This window comes from Bombyx mandarina, chromosome 12 (assembly GCF_030267445.1).
Source record: "Bombyx mandarina strain Sakado chromosome 12, ASM3026744v2".
NCBI classification, from domain to species: Eukaryota; Metazoa; Arthropoda; class Insecta; order Lepidoptera; family Bombycidae; genus Bombyx; species Bombyx mandarina.
The window spans coordinates 16,691,764-16,712,394 of NC_143219.1; the positions used below are offsets into that span (position 1 = coordinate 16,691,764).

General features: G+C 37.3%; 1 protein-coding gene and 1 long non-coding RNA gene across 2 annotated transcripts in view; one reads left to right on the forward strand and one right to left on the reverse strand.

Annotated features, from left to right (window-relative positions):
* The window catches only part of LOC114248174 (uncharacterized), a 39,970-nt gene extending 21,253 nt beyond the window's left edge, over window positions 1-18,717 (reverse strand). The window contains exon 1 of the mRNA XM_089731807.1: window positions 18,236-18,717. Coding sequence (XP_089587933.1) covers window positions 18,236-18,252 — 17 coding nt within the window. The 5' untranslated portion in view covers window positions 18,253-18,717. The remainder of the gene's footprint in view (window positions 1-18,235) is intronic.
* Window positions 586-3,622, forward strand: LOC149501865 (uncharacterized). Its single transcript, XR_016324040.1, has 3 exons — window positions 586-1,308; window positions 1,398-1,446; window positions 2,583-3,622. It is a non-coding gene; the product is annotated as an uncharacterized LOC149501865 (long non-coding RNA).
* Window positions 18,718-20,631: the final 1,914 nt, after the last annotated feature.

Consider the following 20,631-nt stretch of genomic DNA (forward strand, 5'->3'; position numbering starts at 1 on the left):
AGGTAGGACAACACTTCATCCACCTGCCTGGTGGAACACGGTCACTGCAGTCCTTAGGCACCGGCAATGACAGTGGCAACAACTCGCCGCCACCTGCTATAAAATACCACACGACTCTGAAATGAACTCCACTCCGTGTTTCACGACCGCAGTGAGATCCACTTCTTGAGGCGTGGGTTGAAAGTGGCAATTAAAATAAATGAACAGATGTTTCGCAAATAGCTGTTTTATGTACACACATACGTATTTACATGTGAATAAAATCATTATAGTAAATTAAGTATGTACAAAACTTTACAGTGCCTATACATATATGGGCGCAAACGCCACTGTTGGCAATAATTAACATAATAATATATAGTTTAGTTTATTATATGTTAATATTTATTAATTATTAGCAACAAAACTGTTAATCTACCATATTTAATAATTAGCAGACACTGTTTTGATGTGAAAATGTTCAGAATATGTTTAATGTTTATATTATTGTTTTAAAACACAAATGACTGTATAAATGATTAAATATGAATAAACCATAAATATTAATAATAATTTATATTATAATTAACAGTACTAATAATTTAATTAAGTATTGTAATTGTTATGCAATGATGTTGTTGGCGCCATCTATTATTAGGCTGGACAATAACAATGTTAGTTAATATTGCTTAAAAGTAATTCATGTAAAATAAATTAAATGTGAGTCATGTAAAATCACTAAAATATGTATTTTGAATATTAAGCTATGTTTTGTGAATTGTTTCGCAGTAATTACATTTGTTTGTTTAAAAGAAGTTGTAGTTGCTATAACCAACACAAAATGGCTAATTGTGTAAAAACCACTGAATAACTCAGGCGTGGCTTTTTGTTGTAAACAAGTAATGTTAAAGTTTTATAGAATTGTATTGTATTTTCATTGTAAAAGAACTTATGTGTGTAAATCCTGGCTTAACGCCGACATCAGAAGTGGGATCACAGCCCCAAAATTAATCGTAAGCCTCCGAATGAAGTAGCCCACTGTTGAACAAGTGATGGGTCTCTCAACCTGTATTAAAAAGGCGAAAAGTGATGATAGCTGCAAATGCTGTACCCTTGTAGTGGCATTATAACTTTTATTTGCCGCCGTTCAACTCCGATGAGGGCGTGACATCAAGACCGATGCGGAAATGTGGACGAAACTATCATGAAGCTAATTGTTTCATCGCATGAACATCGAGTTCAAAAGAGCAAGCAAGACATAAGCCGATATCTGGTCTTTGTATTGAACCGCATTGGAGCAAGTGAGGGACGAACTGATCCATGCATTCAGTAAAGTTGTGGATATTTAAAATGAGTTCTAGACCGTGGATGTTTTGGAAAAGCTACTGACGCTGAGATGGTAAAAATACTGATTTCAGGTATTTATCTTAAATTTATTCGATCCAAGTTATTGAGAAATACGCTGTGGTATGTATTTCGCTTCCTAAATAATATCGATTCTAAAAACGTTCCGAAAGCGTGAAATTGAAAATACTGTAAATATAATGTTAATAATCTAAACATAACTCAGTTTTATCACAATCACATAATGATTCCTTCAGTTTTCGTGGCACTTTTAGTAACACTAAGGTTTTAAATGTGGTTACTGCGTCACTTGCGTCATTTCGAGAAAACTTGTTACCGCCGTCAAGATGACAAACGTATCACCACAATTAAGACTTAAATCATTGCAGATCTAGTTTAGTAAGCTAAACAACTTCATGTAAAGTTTTTGAGCATAAGGAGTCAACTGATTTCAAAACAAAGCATTGTGACTTTTAATGGAGAAAAATACTAGAACTATTATAGAATTTCATATGGTAATCATAATCATATGGTAATACTGACAGTCTTGCTGACATCCTAATAGGTTTTAATCTTTTAAAAATAACTTCTCAGTGTTGCACTCTTTGAGGAGAACATATCTATTTTTATAAGTTTCTATCCAGTGAACGCTCAAGTTTGGAGTCATTATTCAATCATCATGTAACTTTTGCAAATCATGTCTCATAGATGGTGATCAGGCAGATAAAAGTTGGATTTGAAATAATTAATTTGGATAGGATAGTACAACGCTGTACATACTGTATGTCTCCTGTTTATTGTGAGGAGTTCAAGCATATTACAATAAAAATAAAAATAAACTTTTAATAATATGCCATAATAAGAGACAGCTCATCCCTGTTCAGCAGCTCCATATTATTACTTTTCCTTTCATAATTATTTATTTTTGGATGAGTGATTAACTCTCTGCACCCTAGGTTTCTAGTGGGGGTGCTGCTTTATTATTAGTCAAGAAAAAGGATGGCACAGATCTCTATGTGATTTCTGTTTTTAAAATCTTAGTTCCATTTTTGGAAACCTGTCACTTTTAAAAATTCACCAAGATAAAAGATAATTCAGGAGTTTCAAAAGCTTGTGAACAATATGAAATTCAGTACCACATTATTGCAAAGAGAGCGAGCATGGTCAACAGGCATGCTGAACTATTGATGGGTCATAAATGTCACATGTTTGTAAAATATCAATTAATAAGATCTGACAGGCAGCTTTAAGAATTACAGTTGATTAAAAGCTGCAGCACAACAATAAAACAAAAATGCAGAGGCATTAGAAGGATGATGTTCCCTACCAGTCATTAAAATAAAGCAAATTGAAAATGGTCCGCTGAATGATGAATTAGGGGAAGTTGAATCAGCTGGTAAAAAATGGATGGACGAGCGGTCTCTGTCATCTAATGTGTTTTGGTAAAGGTAAAGGTTTGGTAATGGTAACGGTTTGATATAGGTAAATCTATCCTCTTAATGTCAGAGGATTCTGATAACTGACAAATTGACCGTATGGGCAGAGAGATTTGTTCTGCTGTAAAATGATTTATAATTTGTTATGGTATCTACTTTTATTTACCTATCCAATTATCCTTCCTAAAACGCTGGCGGGCCACCATGCGAATCCTTAAACCTGGTCTTGTTGGCTAGATCCCGTATGGGTGATGCCTTATGAGTTGGCTAGATCCCGAATGGGTGATGCCTTATGAGTTGGCTAGATCCCGAATGGGTGATGCCTTTTGGGTTGGCTAGATCCCGAGAGGGTGATGCCTTGTGGGTTGGCTAGATCCCAAGTGGGTGATGCCTTATGAGTTGGCTAGATCCCGAATGGGTGATGCCTTTTGGGTTGGCTAGATCCCGAATGGGTGATGCCGAGTGTGTTGGCTAGATCCCGTAAGGGTGATGCCTGGTAAGTTGGCTAGATCCTGTAAGGGTGATGGCTTGCGAGTTAACTAGACCCGTATGGGTGATGCTTTGTGTGTTGGGTAATCCTCTTGTGTGTTAGCTAGATCTCGTAAGGGTGAATAGTGCCTTGTGTGTTGGGTAGATCCCAGTAGGGGATATGCCTTGTTTACTGTTATGTGAAATGCTAAAACAGCGCAAGGGACGCGCTGGAATCAGTATGGCCGTATGGGCGCAAACGCCACTGTTGGCAATAATTAACATAATAATATATAGTTTAGTTTATTATATGTTAATATTTATTAATTATTAGCAACAAAACTGTTAATCTACCATATTTAATAATTAGCAGACACTGTTTTGATGTGAAAATGTTCAGAATATGTTTAATGTTTATATTATTGTTTTAAAACACAAATGACTGTATAAATGATTAAATATGAATAAACCATAAATATTAATAATAATTTATATTATAATTAACAGTACTAATAATTTAATTAAGTATTGTAATTGTTATGCAATGATGTTGTTGGCGCCATCTATTATTAGGCTGGACAATAACAATGTTAGTTAATATTGCTTAAAAGTAATTCATGTAAAATAAATTAAATGTGAGTCATGTAAAATCACTAAAATATGTATTTTGAATATTAAGCTATGTTTTGTGAATTGTTTCGCAGTAATTACATTTGTTTGTTTAAAAGAAGTTGTAGTTCCTATAACCAACACAAAATGGCTAATTGTGTAAAAACCACTGAATAACTCAGGCGTGGCTTTTTGTTGTAAACAAGTAATGTTAAAGTTTTATAGAATTGTATTGTATTTTCATTGTAAAAGAACTTATGTGTGTAAATCGTGGCTTAACGCCGACACATACATACTTGTATCAAACTGCAGACGCATAGTTAAATAGTTAAAGTTATTTTCAATGTTAAATGTTTGTGATGTGGCTGTACTTTTTTAAATAAATAAATAAACGAGCTCTAAGGCCCTGAACATCGGAGCCTATGTACACGAGAATGGCGCCACCTACCTTGACACATGGGGTATATGTATATGCGTTTAATATTAAAAACATGCACTTTATATTTAACACGAAAACACGGTCGTAGCGCAATATTTTCACAGACAACATAAATTTTCAATTGCATTCTCGTTCACATAAATGACGAATTTAAATAGTTATCTACATTACTAGAATAAAATTATTACCTTCATTCATTATCATTACGTACAACTTCAAAACTGACACAATAGAAATGTTTTTAGTACCTAATGGAGGATTGTCGCTGGTCTTAAGTCATTACATGCCAACCGAAATTGAAATGTTTCTAATATAACTTTACATTATAACAACAATAAAGCATTTTTACGTTATTCAGCATTTCAGTCCATGTGGAGTTCTTGTTTAGGTACATATAACGTAGAGCGGGTAATAAGCGAGATTTCCGGAATCTATATATTATAATACTTATCTGTGATCGATTGTGTCAATAAATTAATAAAATTTCAGTTCATGTTGAGGATTTGTGTTCCAAAAGTTTACGGAGCAACAACGACGATACATTATCGTGATTTTTATTACAGTTACTATTCACAGGTGGCGCAGTGGCATCATGAGTGGTGGTCGTCATCACATCGCAGGTTCAGGTTCTCTACACGGGGACAGGTCTCATATGACGCACCCCGGTCGCCGGCAATCCAGCTAGCACTCTTCGCCAATGATACGGCTATCTACTACTTGAGTAGGAAGACGTCGGTCATCCATAATAAGCTTCACATCGCGGCCACCAATTTATGATAGTTGTTCCGGAAGTGGCGCATTAACCTCCACGAAGAGCACAGCCGTGCTATTCAAAAGGGGTCGCAACCGACACCACTTCAAGTATCAGGTCAAGAACACCGGGGGGGTCACTTTCGACAGAGGGATGACATTCCGTCATCACGCCGTCCGCATACACACAACTCTCTCCAGGTCATCCAATCCCGCTTTTGCTGAACAGCCCTCGGAGCACCGTCGTATTTTTTTTATTACTTAAGTGGGTGGACGATCTCACGGCCCACCTGTTTTTAAGCAGTTACCGGAGCCCATAGACATCTACAACGTAAATGCCGCCATATACCTTGAAAATATAAGGTCTAAGGTCTCAGTATAGTCACAACGGCTTACCCACCCTTCAAACCGAAACGCATTACTGCACGGCAGAAATAGGCAGGGGGATTGTACCTACCCGTGCGAACTCACCAGAGATCCTAACACCAGTATGCGAGGAGTATAGGTCTTCACGACGACCAATTAGAATTGATACGTATTAAATGAAAAAAGCGTCAGAACGCTTCTTTGAACAAGCGGCGCGACACGAAAACGCTCTTCTCCCTCCCACTACATAGCCGACCCAGGTGACGAGGTAACGCACGGCCACTGTCATCCTAAGCACGTCCTCCTTCACTCAATCCCTCTCGGTGATTTTCGTTCTCTAAGCATCGATCACCATTCTCGTCGAATTCTTCAATAACGACGAATAGTTCGACGTGCAACTTAACCCAGAGACACAATCTGTTCAAGCGTGTCATGATTCCAATCCGGCGGTAGATTTAGCGAAACGCTTCTCTTGTAAGGGCTAGTGATAGCAAATCCTCTCTGTTTGAGCCCCGTGAACTCACCTACCAATTCGCGCAGTTGGAATAGCACCTTAGCCTAAGCTCTTTAAGTAAAGGGAAAAACACATACTTAGTTATACCATCCCGCTACGAAGTAATCATTCGATCAGCTTCAAAGGTAGATACATTCTTTAATTCTATTAATACTTCGACTAGTGTCTCAAAGTGGCTGGTCTTGTTAATATAAAGTGAGCCCTACGCGGCCGCGGGTGGGTGATGGTGAGAGTGCTCACAACTTACCCTCCTGGCACAGCCGTCGAAGATAGCAAATATCACATTAGTTTCACAAAACTATTGATATTGAAAAAATATTGAAATATACAACACTTAATTCAATCAAGCTTAGCAATCCTCAACTTCCGACATGCGCTCAGACCCGCTTCGTGGCAGGGGACAAGAGAATCCTACACCAAATATTGGAAACAGTGTAGTGTAGTAATAAAATCAATAAATCACTCACATTTTGACGACAAGCCGGTAATGGTGAATATAATAAAATAACCTTTGCCGGGTGAGCGCTCGACTCTGTTTGCTTCGCCGCGGCGGTGGTCGCGCTCAGACAGTAAAAATGTAAGACTAAATAAAATACATTACGCTCCACATTCTCTCGCTGGATGTTGACGCACCCATTCTTATTTATTTTAGATTTAACTTGGGTTACATATGTTGAAATATGAAATCCTACGACACGATTTACCGCGGGGACAATGTTGTCGTCAAATACTATAAGTAGGTAGTAGCTTTAATTTTTTTTGTTTTAATTAAAATCTAATAAAATGTGTGCGTCTATCAGAATACTAATAATACAGTTGCACTACAACCGCAATTCTATTTGAACAGACTAAAAGAATCCAACAAGCTCTCAAATTTATATGCAAAATCGCAACGAGTTGTTGTCGAGAAAAAAAATAACTGATATTTTTTCTCGTTTTATCGCACAAGTTGAAACGAGACAGGAAGTGAATTTAAATAATTATTTACATATCACCTTTATGTAATAGAGACAAAAATTTGAAAATTATTAGTACTGGTTTTTATTTGATTCGATAAATGCGGGTCATTTTTCTGGGCTCTATGTATAATTTAGTAATATTTGTCTTTTTATATCCGAATTACATTCTGTCGAATTTCTGTGAATGCAACTATTATAGCTCTCAACATTCATTTCACGCACGATTATTCACGAAGAACTTCTCCTTAACGCTATCTAGATATGCTATCATGATTACAGAAATAAACAATAGCCCGAAGGCTTCAACCAAAATTACAATAATATACGATTTGGAACAAAATATTTCACCCTTAATATCACGAAAATGTTGACTGGGTAAATTTTACATGAAGTGTTACAAATAAATAAAAATGATCCAATCAAGTACAAATATTTTCAAAGGAATTGTTTAAATTCAACAAACGCTAAGCAGTGAAACGTACTGTTTAATTACAGATACAGACACAAACGACGACATAGTTAAAATTACCAGTTGCCGTTATAATGTTTTGTGTAGCACTCTTTGCTTGTGAATGAGCGCACTGATCACTGTGGAAGCTCCACGCTGGTGGCGAAACGTTCCGGCGACTCCAGGGGTAATTTAGACGCTGGGAAAACGACCTCGTGTCCCGGTGAGGCTAGGCTGGGCTGGCTGCCCTTCAATTACCGCACTTTACATTGGCTCACTTATATTAAAACCTTACAGAATAATATGCACACTTATCTTAGATCAATATGCATGCAAATAAAATTGGTGAAGTGCACTCCTACCTGTGGGTGGGAAGTGGCGCAGCCAACCACGAGTGTTGACCGACTCTGGGCTGGCCATGTCCGCACACCACCGCGTGCTGCCGCCTTTAGCTGACGACAACATACAATGTTAGCCACAATTATATACTTATTTACGCGGTAATTTGAAGCCAGGCTGAATGTGATTAACTAAGCGTTGTTGCTGAGCGCAAGTGGCGGCGAATTTAGTCGATAGCGACCAGCGAATAAGAGAAACCAGTATACGTGCTAATAATAGGTCTATACCTATGACCATTTCACTAGCCATTTCAGACGCAATGTATCGATGACTATAAATTCTATAGTCACATGAATATTATTCTAAAATATGGAATTCTATTATTAAATTCAGTTTATTGATTAGGTAATGTTGTATTTTCACTACATTTTTATCTTTGCCATCAAATAAAGATATGATAAAAATAACCGAAAACTAAAGTCAACAACCACGAGTTAAAGGCGGCGGAACTCTACCGCTGAGTTAGCCGCAGCTCTCAATGTCAGCGTCAGAACAATATCGGTCCATTAGCGTCAAGTTGGCGAGGTAACAAAACTCGATAAGTGTGAGTCGCACGAACTGAAGGATCGTCAGCGCGACGGACGCGGCAAGGTGTGCCGTGCGTTGATTAACAGATACAGAAACGAAGGGGTTTTGAACAGTATTGTCACTTGCAATGAAAAATGGACTCTTTTTGATAATCGTAAGCAGTCATCATGTTGATGAGACCCTGGTTCAACACCCAGGCAAAGCTCCAAACGAAAATTTATTGGGCAGGGAAAAAAAATCAACCCGTGAGGCATGCACAATGCCTTTCAAGAGTTTGTTGGCTAAAATTACGACTGCGCTGGCAGAGATGCATCGGTACCATGGGTGCGCATTTTGAACGGCAACAAATATAATATAAAAAATGACTAACTTCAAAAACCTAATATACTGTGGTAGTTAAGATAGGAAACAGCGAGAGAGAAGCGGTAATAACGTCAACTGCTACATTGGTTAAGGACGAATCTAGAAAAAAATCTTATTTGTAAGTAAGCTTATGTTAGATTAGCTTAGACCACATTATTCATACCTACTTATTATTGTAATATTTCAGAACGTTATATTTTAAATATGAATTTAAATCGTGTGTTTGATATTTCGAATAATTATAATATATTTGTAAATGAATATACCTGTTATCGGCAATCACTTTAGTCTGGTTTCTATGGATCGCCTACCCAGACTTTATACCTATCCATATATAATTTTGCAAATCGATAACTAGGCAATCTAATAGCGGACGTTTAGCTGAGAACGATTAGTTAGGAAATCCTTTCTCTTACGATCAGTCCAAGGAGGCAAAACCATATCGACGCTTGAAAGGCAAACGTGACTAAGCGACAATAACTGCTTTATACATTAATGATAGGCAATAACCATATTCGATGCGCAAAAAAAATATATTTCTAGGTCTATTAAAATCATTTCAATCCTACAGCTACTAGCTAGATTCTACTACAGCTAGATTCGTTAAAATAAATTTTGTTTTCAGGTATTTCAACTTTAAATTAGTCTACTGTAAAGTTCACGCATTGTCGCTTAGTCACGTTTGCCTTTCAGGCGTCGATATGCAAATGGACGTGCTCCACCGCCAGTAATAAGACATATATAAATGCTAGTTGCTGTTATTCCTTCATCATGGATGCCGATTGTGAACAGGTGTTAGAAAAAATCTTACCTGTTTATGGGATTTAAACTCTGGAATAGTCGCATCTCTTTTTTTATTTTTTCATTGCTTAGGTGGGTGGACGAGCTCACAGCCCACCTGGTGTTAAGTGGTTACCGTAGTCCATAGACATCTACAACGTAAATGCGCCAACCACCTTGAGATATGATCTAAGGTCTCAGTATAGTTACAACGACTGCCCCGCCCTTCAAACCGAAACGCATTACTGCTTCACGGCAGAAATAGGCGTGGTGGTGGTACTTACCCGTTCGGACTCACAAGAGGTCCTAGCACCAGTAATTACGCAAATTATAATTTTGCGGGTTTTGATTTTTATTACACGATGTTATTCCTTCACCGTTTAAGTCAATCGTGAACATTTGTTGAGTACGTATTTCATTAGAAAAATTTGTACCTGACTGGGATTCGAACACCGGTGCATCGCTCAACACGAATGCACCGGACGTCTTATCCTTTAGGCCATGACGACTTCACTTCTAAAACATAATCATACATTTGGCAGTAACCGCCGCAGAAGGCACCGAATGATAAAATTAAATCATTGCCCCTGTAACGCACATTAATCGATCGGTCATCATTCTTAATTATTGTTATCTAATGTAGCTCAGTGAGTTATATCGCGTCGCCTCTTATCGTTTAGTTAAAACAACCGAATCATTTGAAGGTCGCAAACATGTCAGTCCCGAGTCGTTCAGAGTAGTTCAGACAAGATGGACACAGAAACAGGATACAAGTTAAGGTTGCAGGTCGGGCCCCCGGCTGGACTCCGTACCACGCCTCAAAGGAGCTCATATTCACGAATATTATTATATTACACGTAAAAAACTACACAACTAAAACAGAACAGACCATTAAAATGTTATCAGTTGACACAAATGAACTGTCTTATGTGTAATTAATGTATTTAGTACATCTTTACTCTGTTGTCCATGAGTATTTTTTTGTTAACAAACACCGTTAGTTTTGACTTCCTACTACGATGGGAATTATCTTGAAACTTGTGTGGCGGGCTGCTCTCCATGACACGACTATTTATATAATATCCTACAACGATTCAAGAAATTCCGATTTGATTAATGGCAAAGCCCGCTCAAAAGAACTTTTCACGTACAGTCTTTAAATATCCAATAATATTGCGCAGACCATTGTCCTGTTGCCAAATACTTTATAGATTTGCAAAGGACAACCGTTTACAGAAAAAGTGCATACATTTTTTAAACATTGATTAAACTCAACACTGTGAGCTGTAAGACCAACATAATGATCAAATATTAAGCATTTATTTCAAATAAAAAATCTACGCTGCGAATTGTATGCAATTTCCTACTTTTCAATTCCCATTGACTGAATAACAAATGTATAACTATTTAAAGTATCATGAACCTAGCACCATCTAATTTACGTAAACATGTGTATCTCTGAACGTCTTATGTAGATTATTTGGGACACCGAGCAGATAACAAATAAACCATAAAATCTACCTGTCAATGTTATAAGATAGGGATGAGTACACGTTAATCTTACTTTAATGCCGCTGGGTAGGCACGCGTTCCGATGTCAAGGGTGGGGCGGGGCGACCGCCATACGGTGCAATGCAATTCAAACTCTTTAATATATCTAAATATATGATTTTTATATATAAATAAAAACTCTTATAAATAAAAAAATATTTAAAAACTAAAGTAACCTCTTAAATCAGAAGGGTCAAGAGCTCGACCGTCCATCAGATAATTTTAAAAAAATCTACAAAACACACGCGCGCTCACACTTAACACAAATAAACACACACACACACAAGATTTTATAGTGCTGAAATATTAGTGGTTGTGGTAGAGCTATACAAATCATAATTGAAATATATTTTACGAAGGTGCATCTTTATCTTTTTTTAGTCGTCGCTGTGGGACGACGCGTTGATAGCTCAGAGTGCCCTTGTAACTATTACCCATCCCTTGAGCACACAATGACCGAGCAGTGACACCCTTTCGCATCTTACACGACTTGCATGAACTAGGAACAATACGTATAGTTAAATAATTACCCACATACAAACATACAAGTCTTCGGACATGGTATATATGGGTTTTCCATATCTTGTGAAATAGCTATCAGGCTATACAGATCATATACAATCTACAATATAACGCAACGTAACGATTTGGTAATCACATCCAATAGATTCACAAGCCCACTTCAATTGAAGGCAATCGTTTAAGTGACATTGCGAGTACAGATCATTTGTCTGTTGCTAACAACTCCTACTTCTGAAGCTCGGGTCATGGCTATAGAACAACCGATGCCATTATGACTTGTTTTTAGAGATATTCATAAAGAGTTTTAGTGACCTTGGGGTATTTTTATACTACAGTAGGGACTCCCTCGCCTATTCTATGAAAAACCAATTTCTCACAGAAACTCGCGTGCCACCATTCGTGCCTTGGTGGTAGTGTGGTAGTAGCTTTCCCTGTAGCGCCAACAATACAACAATAATTCTAAGTTTCATCACAACCAGATAAACGATTTAGGAACGCACGCAGAACAAGCATGTCAATATTCATTATTTTATTTTTTAAGGGATTTTATGATCTGGTAACTAAGTAAGATCTTTAGGTCATGTCTTATTTTAATTTATATTCTCATTTTTATCAAAAATGATAATATGGAGTGAGTGGAGATGAGATGATATGAGATAAAATATAATCTCAATAAAATGATGGTCATTTACCGAGATTTTTTCAGTGGACTTTTTGGAGGATCCCGAGAAGTTACGTCCAGCGGCTTTGTTTCATTTTCCCACGTTTGCGCACTTTTACAGATACTAAACAATTAATAAACCACCGTTATTACACATTTAAACCTGAAGAAACACTAAATAGACAAAATATAACAAATCACACAATTTCACTCGTCGCGTTACCGCCAAAAAGTCTATTCGTTATATGTATTACTTATACACATAAAATATGTAGACTTTATTGTATCATTATAAGTATACAATGCCAAATGTTTTTAAATGTGTATGTAAGTAAAGGATTTCGCGGCCCGCTGGATTGTAAGTGTTTATCGGCGCCGGAGCCCAGGAGTCAGCTTTAATGATTTTTTATTGCACAGATAAGTGGACGAATTCACAGCCCAGTTAATGTTAAGTGGTTACCGGAGCCCATAGACATCTACAACGTGAGTGCCGCACCCACCTTTAGATATGAGTTTTAAGGTCTCAATATAGTTACAACGGATGCCCCACCCTGCAAACCGCCCATCAGTACCTACCACCACCAGTAAATGATCCAGCGGTTTGATCTGGGCAACGGTCGGTCAGTATCCGTCACTAGTAGCTAGTAGTCAGGCAACCGTATAGGAATAGCTGTCCTCATTAACAAAACGGATTCAGCAAAAAAATGTGATAATCGATTTTGTACTATCAGATTAACACAATGACAATGTATGTAAAAAAAGCCGACACATTGCCATCTAGCGGTTACTGTTGTAAGCTCTGTACTTTAAAGTTTATTGCCATGCATATGTAGCTCCCAGCACAGGGAAAAGCATTTTTGAATTAACGTTTATGCCTTTATAACTTTATACGAAATTTACCATCGACTTCTTTACTTCCTTGTATTGTGTTGGTGCTTCGATTGATTTTAATTAAATAGTAACGAAGTGTTGTTAGTTGTTCTAGTATTTTCCTAAACTTCTGCAAGGCGCTAATAGGTAGGTACCTACTCTTCACAAAATTATCGTGTGAAGCTACGGTTGTGTCCGGCTGTGACCCCAGAACAAAGCGAATTTTTGGTTAATGTAAAATTAAAATTTTGAGGTCGTCGTGGCCTATCATAGTGGATGGATAATATCAAATACGAAACTTCTGACAGCCGCACTAGTATCTAATAAATGATATTATTTAGTGATTAGTAGTGATATTATAAACCAAAAGCACCTAAATATTTTTGAAATATGTAAGTAGTCTGCCCTCCAACTCCAATATGTTATCCGTATAACATCGCGCTCCGTCCGAGCACTAAAGACCTGGCACTGCTTAGGAACGTAACTCTGCGCTTGCGCTCCATCGAAGCACTGTCAGAGCTCGACTCACACCACCGACCTGTCGTTATGCAGCTCGGTCGCCCTCACAACCCAGTCATTGTTACGAGGACCATGGTGGATTGGAATAAGCTGGGTACGTGCTTAGCAGAAGCCGCTCCACCAATCCTCCCTTACGGCCCGGATTCGAATCTATCCCCTGAGGACACCGTCGAATCCATAAACATCATTACTGACCACATCTGTTCCGCGATCATAAGATCTTCCAAAGAAGTCGATGTGGAGGATAGCTTTCACCGCATCACTGTCCCCCGAGCTTATGAATCTCTTAAGAGTTAGGAACGCGGCAATCTGGGCCTACGATCGATATCCCACGGACTTAAACCGAATTTGGATGCGTCGTCTACAGCGGGAAGTCAAATCCCGCCTAAACGACACCCGAAATGAGAAATGGGTTAGTTATTTAGAAGAACTCGCGCCCTCTCACCAAGAATACTGGCGACTAGCTAGGACTCTCAAATCCGAAACTACCGTTACGATGCCCCTCGTACGCCCTTCAGGCCAACCACCGGCTTTCGATGACGATGACAAGGCTGAGCTGCTGGCCGATGCACTGCAAGAGCAGTGCACCACCAGCACTCAATACGCGGACCCCGAACACACCGAGTTAGTCGACGGGGAGGTCGAGCGCAGAGTTTCCCCCCATAACCACTGACGAAGTTAGAGAAGCGACCACAACCTTCAACCTAAAAGGGCACCCGGCTCCGGCGACGGCATCCGCAACCGCGCCTTAAAACTTTTACCAGTCCAACTGATAGCAATGTTGCCTACCATTTTAAATGCCGCTATGACGCACTGCATCTTTCCCGCGGTGTGGAAAGAAGCGGACGTTATCGGTATACATAAGCCGGGCAAACCGAAAAACGAAACCGCTAGTTACCGTCCGATTAGTCTCCTCCCCGCGATAGGCAAAATTTACGAACGACTCCTTCGGAAACGCCTCTGGGACTTTGTTACCGCGAACAAAAAACTAATAGACGAGCAGTTTGGATTCCGCGCTAAACACTAGTGCATACAACAAGTGCACCGTCTCACGGAACACATCTTAATAGGGCTAAATAGGCGTAAACAAATCCCGACCGGAGCCCTCATCTTCGATATCGCGAAAGCGTTCGAAAAGTCTGGCACAAAGGTTTGATTTACAAACTGTACAACACGGAATAGATAAATAAGGTTGGAAAGGCCTTTGCTCTAATTTTGTATTAGAACCAGTGTCGCCGCTTCATCCCCACTATTTTAATTTCTACACATACACACACTGTGATTACAAGTATTTCGCACACAACAAAAACACCCACACATAAATCTCAGGACAGATATTCGTTCGCAAACTAGCACAAAACACCTGTAGGCATACACACTCACACACGCAAAAAGGCAATAAACATATTCATACACGCTAGTGCTTGATAAAATCGATATTCTTTATCGATAAATTATCTGATGAATGAATGGAGAAAATGAAACATGAAATAAATATTGAAAAAGAAAACTATTTTACTTTTATTAATTACAAATAGTCATTGTCGCTGGAATAAAACGTATTTGTTAAGCAGTTGGCGCTTGCTATTAATTGCGAATGAATTTTTCAAAACTAAGTGTATTCTGATTTTTTTTATGGTAAAATCATTTTCAGTAAAATGTTTAGAACAAATAGTACTCGTCTTTGTCTCCAGTTTCCTCTACCTGTCACGTCAATCCATTGTTCTCTGGCGTTAGGTTCTTTAGGAAACCTAAAATTTTTAATTTACTGCATAAGTCAAATAGCATTTTACTTAGATTTTAATACGTCTTAGACAATATAGTAAATACCCGTAAATGAGAGGTCTACATGTCCCTTTATATTATACCTTCACTTTAATTCAATGATAATAATTCAATAATAATAATACATATTTATTTTACTCAAAATACGTCTCACTAAGAATATACTAGGTATCATTAATTAAATATAAAAAATTATCCATGTCAAATGTAAATATAGTCGAGAATTCTGTCGATGATTTTATTTCACCACATGGTCACCTCACTATCGACAAACTGCACCACGGCCAATCAGGGCAAAGGCCGAAATTTCAAAGATTGAAGTGTAGAGAACGCAATGCATGTAGTACATTGGAAGCTGACTTGGTCATTGCGTTCATTGGGCGAGTACACATCGCGCAATGTATGCTATTGATAACTTGCTGCAATAATATTGTTAATGTTTGGAATTTCATAATGCTCAGTATATTTTTATGTTTTAGACAAATAATATTGTAATTAAATGGTAATTTCGACTTACCGATCGAAAGATATACCTCCTCGCACTATACTTGAGGTCTGATTTTTTGTTTTACAAGTTATAATTGCACAACACGGCACTATAAAGCGGAGATCTGTTCGTCAAAATAGTCCGAAGCGCACTAAACGCGGTGAATGAAAGAATCGGTCGAGTTATGTTTGTATAATCATAACTGTGGTACGCTTGCCCCGCCTACATTACCATTCCAACCTTATTTATGTATTCCGTGCTGTACAATATGGGAGAGACTCGTGCTCATCACACGAGACTTCTTGTCGAACCGTTCGTTTCGATATCGAGTAGAGGGAACTCGGTCTCGTCCCCGTCATCTGACTGCCGGAGTCCCGCAAGGCTCCGCGCTCTCCCCGTTATTATTTAGTTTGTATATCAATGATATACCACGATCTCCGGAGACCCATCTAGCGCTCTTCGCCGATGACACGGCTATCTACTACTCGTGTAGGAAGAAGTCGCTCTTACATCAGCGACTCCAGATCGCAGTAACCACCATGGGACAGTGGTTCCCACCCACCTGAACACATGAGGATGAACTCCAACAATATATATATTAGGCTGATTCAAAAAAAAAAATTAATTTTTTTTTTTCGAAATCGTCATGGAAAAACTTTCGAAAAGGTGTCAAAAAACGCCTGTAAAAATTAGAGCTCTTAATATTAATATTAAGAGGTCGCGCATCGCAGATTTCTATTTCCCATTTAAATAACAGGGAAAAAAAAAATTTTAATTTCAGAATTTTGTAACTCTTAAACCGCTTTATGAACTGCCAAACCAAAAAGTACTTTTATAGGAAATTTGACGCTCTACAAAAAACGTCTCCACAACGTTTTCGATAATCCTACCCATTTCGAAGTTATTCGTGGTCAAAGTTATATTTACAAAAAAATTACAGGTTTTTTTTTTGATAATATTATTAATCTATATTAATCTCTATTAATATATAACATTAACATTAGATTTCAAAACCTCATGGTCGCGTACAGACGCATGATGCACTCACATCCAGTGACTAAGATAATTACAGCATAATCAATTTATTCAGGTAGGTAACAACTTATTGACGAGTAATGGTAAAAAGTGATTCATGAACGACTTCATAATGAAGTAATCATGTAATAATTTATATTTATTACGCAATGCTAAAATTGCTGAAATTATAACTCCACATAATTACTGGTGTGGGTACGAATGGCTAGCTACCACTATCTTAACAATCTCTGTTGAAAAACATCATACTTTCCTAACAGAGTGTGACAGAGCAGTTACAGATTGTACTTGAGACCTCCAATTCGTATCTTATGGTGATTGGTGTCAATTGCTTTGCTGCATTGTAACAGCTATAACAATTATTTGCAGTGATTCTACACCAATACACCAAAAATTTCATCATTGATCTGCAAAGGTTATTATTTTGAGTGCGTTCTATTCTTTAAACGGGAATGAATGAATGAAAACTTTAGTATTTGTTATGAGAAACCAGTTACTTCTTATCTTTAATAATTATAACCCATAAGCTTCCTTATACCCATAAGCTTACCTACTATAATTATAACCCATAAGCTTCCTTATACCCATAAGCTTACCTACTATAATTATTATAACCCATAAGCTTATAACCCATAGGCATTCTTCCCTAACCTAATTAAATAATAAGTGAAGTTATTTTGGCCCACATGTGCCAACCATAAATCACCATTGTGGCCATAAGATCTATTTATTTTAATGATTATAGTGTATAACGGTAACCTCAGTAGCAATACCAAAAATAATAATAACATGAGGCTAGATAGATAATAAGTTTAGACCTTGAGCTGTTTCTAATGTCGTTTTTCGTTAGTCGCTCATATTTGAATCATTATCTATTTTTTACTTCCTTACTTCCTCTATTCCTCCAAATACTTATCTTCAGTGTTCAACCAACTGCATAGCAATTCTACAATAGACAGGATTTCCATCACTCCAAACACTATAGTTTTAGATCTGATTACTCAAAGTGAGTAATGGTAGTATTCATATAGTATTGTCTATGGGTTAAGGTAATCCCTTAATACAGGCAAATCACTAAGCGATACCATTTAAAACAAAACAAGATAAGACATCTTGACCTAGTCATGCCTGACACATATATTATTTGTTGGTACTTGGTAAGTACTGCAGGATATCTTTCATTTTATTTTGATTTTGTATGCTGCATGTCAATCTGATCATAATATTTTTTGAATTGAATAAAATCTAAAATTTTAATTTGTTTTATATACTCTACTATATGGACAGCAAGTTTATTGCATGGGATGCAAAGGAAATTGGCCAATAATATATATTGGTCTTACATTTTATAAGCATTCTTATATACTTTTTAGTAGATTTCAAGTTCATAATTATATACAAAATATTCAAATGTATTACGAACCTTGTATTATCAGCCATTTCGGTATTCTCGAGGCAGGTGAATCAATTAATACATAAAGATGAAGGTTTTACACGAAATTTTCACATTTATGTTCTTTCACAAAATATTTTTTCTTACATCACCATTCAATTTTGTTTTAAACTTTCTAAGTACATATTTTAACTAGACATATTTTTATAACAGTCTAATGTTTTTTTTTTTATTAAATTAATTCGTTGCATAACAATTTATTTATATTTATTTATTCAGTATTGGGGCAAAGTCTAATAAGCCATTGGTGATATTTAAGTCATTCCCATTGGAGTTTTAACTCACTAAATAGAAATTTCCGAATTTCTTAAAGTCTATTTTAACATTTAGTTATTCCCCAATATTTTTGACTAAAACTTGATATTCGTAAGTAGACACATTTATATTTTCAAATGTCTGTACGTGACTATCAGTCACAGCCTGACACTTTTACGAAGAATCGAGTCGATGACAAAAAAAACCGCACGTCGTGATGTTACTACGTTCTGACTATTTCGAATAGTGAATCGATTAATTTAATCGAAATTGGTTAAGGAAAAAATCTTCTTCAATTCAAATTTAAATAAATTAGGTTTATAATTAGTGAAAACCCACTCTTAACTAAGCCTTCGAGTTCGCCACAGTAAAAATCTGGTGTCTTTGGACAAACAGGGAGCTTCCATACAAAAATAAAAACGGCGTGCGTGAAACTTGGTGCACGTGAATGAAGTAAAACTTCATTTTCAATGTGTAGTATTGTGGTTTTCTTCATCTTTCATTCTTAAATCAGATTGCTCTTGTAATAGGGAATGCTATGTATAATGGATGCGACATCTTCAACTTTATACATATAATATATGTTATATTACAATAGAATGAATATATTTATATTTATTGCTTAGATGGGTGGACGAGCTCACAGCCCACCTGGTGTAAAGCGGTTACTTGAGCCCATAGACATCTACAAGATATAAGTTCTAAGATCTCAGTATAATTACAACGGCTGTCCTGCCCTTCAGACCGAAACGCATTACTGCTTCACGGCAGAAATAGGCAGGGCGGTGGTACCTATCCGCGCGGACTCACAAGTGGTCCTACCACAAGTATAAACCACTATGTATGCTTAAAATTTTAAAACAACGCAATGGATTTTGATGCGGTTTTTTTTAATAGATAGAGTGATTGAAGAGGAAGGTTTATATGTATAATAACATCCATTAAATAGTGGAGAAGTCAATAATAAATTGCAGTTTCCGAAGCGAAGCGAGGGCGGGTCGCTAGTTTTAAATAAATGAAATGGATATCTGCTCGATCCAGTCCAAAATTCAAAACAATCACATCTTTTTAAATCACTAGATACTCGGCGCTTTGAAATCGATTGAGTAGTTCGAACCAATATCGATTTAATCAGAAATATATTTCCACCTAAATTTGAAACACAAAACCTCAACGCTGTTTTTACGATTCGTCAAACTTTGCGTTTACGCAACAGCAATGTTGCTATTTATAGCTATGTTTGGAATATATTAAGCTGTCTTGAAAGTTTTAATTTTTACTAAGAGTTTTCAAACAATCGTTTTCAGAAATCTACTACTAATAAAAAGTGTATTAAAAAAATGCATTCATAAGATGGTGATATCTGATGCCATCTTGTCACTTTGGGTTAAAAACTGGTTATCAGATCAAAATGTTTCTAAATTTCAAACCGAAGAAGTTCTTCTTGCCCTTATCCCACTATGTGTGGTCGACGTCAGGCCCATCATACGTCATTTCTGCACTCAAACCCTTCACTCAAATATCCTTTAGACAGTACACAATACCTCTCAGTGGCGTAGCGATCTTAACTCGCTCCCGGGGCACAAGACCTTTTTGGCGCCCTTTTTTATTTTGTGGACCATTTGATGCCCCTTTGTGAGTAACGCCCGGGACATGATGCCTCCCTTTGCTCCACCCTCGCTACGCTACTGATACCTGATTTTATATTAAGCTATTGCATAGCTTTTATCGCGGGCCTTGAGCGCGGCGACCGAATCATGAAATTCCGTAACGAAAAAAACCTAACACCCATCACTCCGCCTACCATGTAGCTCGCGTTCAACACATTCACACGTTGCGCTTGTGTAGTGTTTGTGAATAAGCGCGTGGCGTGACGTCACACTGCATGCGCATCATGAAAAGTCTGCCTATCTCTCTCTCGCGCTTTAGTTTATGAGTGTGAAGGGGACAGTTAATGTTTTGCTTTTATTAATGTTTAATAATAATATAGCGTGGTCTTGTTTTATTATTGTTTTAATATTAAATTATCATTGTCTAATTATAATTGCATAAGTTGATAAAAAATGCTATGCAATAGCTTTACCGCAGCAGTTGCCGAGTGCCACACGTTT